The sequence below is a fragment of the Phytophthora infestans genome, genomic scaffold (genome assembly GCF_000142945.1).
Source record: "Phytophthora infestans T30-4 supercont1.26 genomic scaffold, whole genome shotgun sequence".
NCBI classification, from domain to species: Eukaryota; Oomycota; class Peronosporomycetes; order Peronosporales; family Peronosporaceae; genus Phytophthora; species Phytophthora infestans.
The window spans coordinates 496,515-498,915 of record NW_003303733.1 but is presented as its reverse complement, the minus strand read 5'-3'; the positions used below and the strand labels follow the sequence as shown (position 1 = coordinate 498,915).

Sequence of the window (2,401 nt, the reverse complement as noted above, 5' to 3'; positions counted from 1 at the left end):
AATGCAGCGTCAGTGCAATCTATGCCACAAGAAGTGCTCTTACTACTGCGATGGATGCTCCGATCTACAATTGCAGTCGTTTTTCGGTGTGTGCGGCCCGAGATCGCAGCGCACGAGCACATTGCTCTACCTTCAATTTGACCTTTTTTCACATACATATGGTTCTTAATACAAACTTTTTATATATAAACTAATTTATGCACGCCTGCTACATGAACATGTACATGTAGTAGGAATCCAGTGGCATGGGTACAATCCTACTGTAGGATTGTACCCATGCTACTGGTAGGCTATCAACCTGGGGAAAAAATAGTAAGTAATTCTTCTTCTTACGAGCACGAATTTATTTGCGATTCTTCTCATTACATTATCGCTGCATAGCCAGTCGCGTTTCGCTTGTTTTTAGATAGTACCGCTTTTTTTTGAGCGGCTTTGATTCGCTCTTTGTTAAGTTTGTATTGTTCAGGTGAGTGCGTCATCTTTGTACAGTTATTACTAAATTTATATTTATCAGGAATACAATATTATAATAGAAGGCAAAGCTCCGCATTCATTACTTTTTATGCCTACTTCGAAGCGTATTACTATTATAAGCTACATATCGCTTGCACCCCTGCGGTCTTACGGCGAGCAGTATGCCACGCTTATCCACCACTCCGGCATCCTTTGCCGCATTAAGCTTGTCGCTAGCTCTCTGCAATCCTCCAAACTTGAAAATCACCACGACTACCGACCTAAACACGTGTGGACCACATCGTGTAATTTCTCGTCAACAAAGCAAGAGCAGCAAAGCAACCAGTGAAAAAGAGCAGCGATGGCGGACAAGCAAAAACCCCACGAAGACGTCCTTACGCGACTCGTGCACGACTTGGAAACGAAGACGACTTTGTGCCACGTCAAGGACTATCCTGGAGTGGGGCTGAAGCAGTTAAATCATCACGCGAAGAAGCTCGGTCCACTGGTGAACCCCGTTTTTGGCGAGCAGCCGGCGTTCTTCATCGACGAAGGCCGCTTCTGTCCCTATCGAATCGTCGTGTATGGCAATGAGAAGGTGGCGGCCAAGATCGCAGAGCTCCTCGGAAATTGGGCAAAGTGGTCTGGAGTAGGAGGCAGAGTGACAACCTCGCAAGGGGCGTTCATTCTGGAGCAGCGTCCCCCAAAGCCCAACGTGAGAATGCCCGACGTGGCATACACACCGCGAGATGATGACAGGAATTTGACTCGTGAGCAGATGTGGACGTATCGTGGTGATCCCTATGCCCCCATCTTTGTTATTGAGATTGATGAGCTCTCTGGTCGAGGCTCTAAACTCAGCGCTCTTGATCGAAAGATGCGAAATGATTATTTCAAGCACGGCGTCCAGTTGGGTTGGCTGATCGACCCACGCCCAGACGTTCAGCTGATGTATGAGTACTATCTCGACGACGATGGAGGCGTACAACGCTCTAACAACAGTGCGTGGAGAGATCTTGACGGTGGTGATGTGCTTCCTGGTTTCAAGATACGCGCACCTGTGTTGGAAATGGTCTTGAACCAGGATTCGGGTTCGTCGTCAGAAGATGAAGTTGATCTGCTGTGTCCCGCTCCACGATGCAACAAGCGATTCCGATCGTATGGTGCATGCGCTGCTCATGTCGAATGGCACCGTAAGGAGAGATCTATCTCGAAGTACTTAGCCAAGCGTGAGAACTCATAGTTATCAAGTGTGAACTCATAGCCATCCAGTGTGGCAACTACGCTTCGACAAGTTCCTATCTAAACATATCGCAGAACTCAAAGCTTGCAATCTAAAGCATAGTTGGCGGCGCTGACTGATTTCTTGGTGGCTAAGAGAAGATAATAAACAACTATCTATTGTTTTAAACATATAGTTTGAATGTTGTCGGTCGAAAAGACGTTGCTTTCGCTATCTTGGTGGTAAATTACGGTAAGGAAAAACAAACTGCGGTGCAATGTTCCGTTACCCACTACTTCCGTTAGGGTCGTGATGTCGGCGATGTACATGCGTACCATTTATTCCAGTCCAGACTCGTCACGAGTTCCAATATCCCATGGATTGTACGGGATGATCACACGGACACCTCGACGATGGAAGTCAGCGATGACGCCCTTGACGCCCTCGACTCCACCGGGAAGGTCTCGTAGGAGATCCCATTGGTTCCGGTTGTCCACACCGATGTTCGGGTATGCAGGCCAGATCAACACACTGTCAATGGGGCCAACACGACTCTGCATCTCATCCACGTACTTGTCCACCGTGTATTGCTGGGTCTCGCGATCGTAGATGGAGCGGTCGTTCATCATAAGAAACGTCTGCACGGAATTCTGCTGCGTCCATTGAGTTTGCTAGATGTTGTACACGTTGAACGAGTCGTTCGGGTTGTACCGGTTGGTGATCAGC

The 2,401-nt window shown here is 47.9% G+C and overlaps 1 protein-coding gene across 1 annotated transcript; it reads left to right on the top strand.

The window, feature by feature from the left end:
* Window positions 1-716: 716 nt before the first annotated feature.
* On the top strand, window positions 717-1,696 carry PITG_12404 (uncharacterized protein; the record flags this gene model as incomplete). Its single annotated transcript, XM_002900258.1, has 1 exon — window positions 717-1,696. The coding sequence occupies one exon, from the start codon at window positions 815-817 to the stop codon at window positions 1,694-1,696; it is 882 nt and encodes a 293-aa protein (XP_002900304.1).
* Window positions 1,697-2,401: the final 705 nt, after the last annotated feature.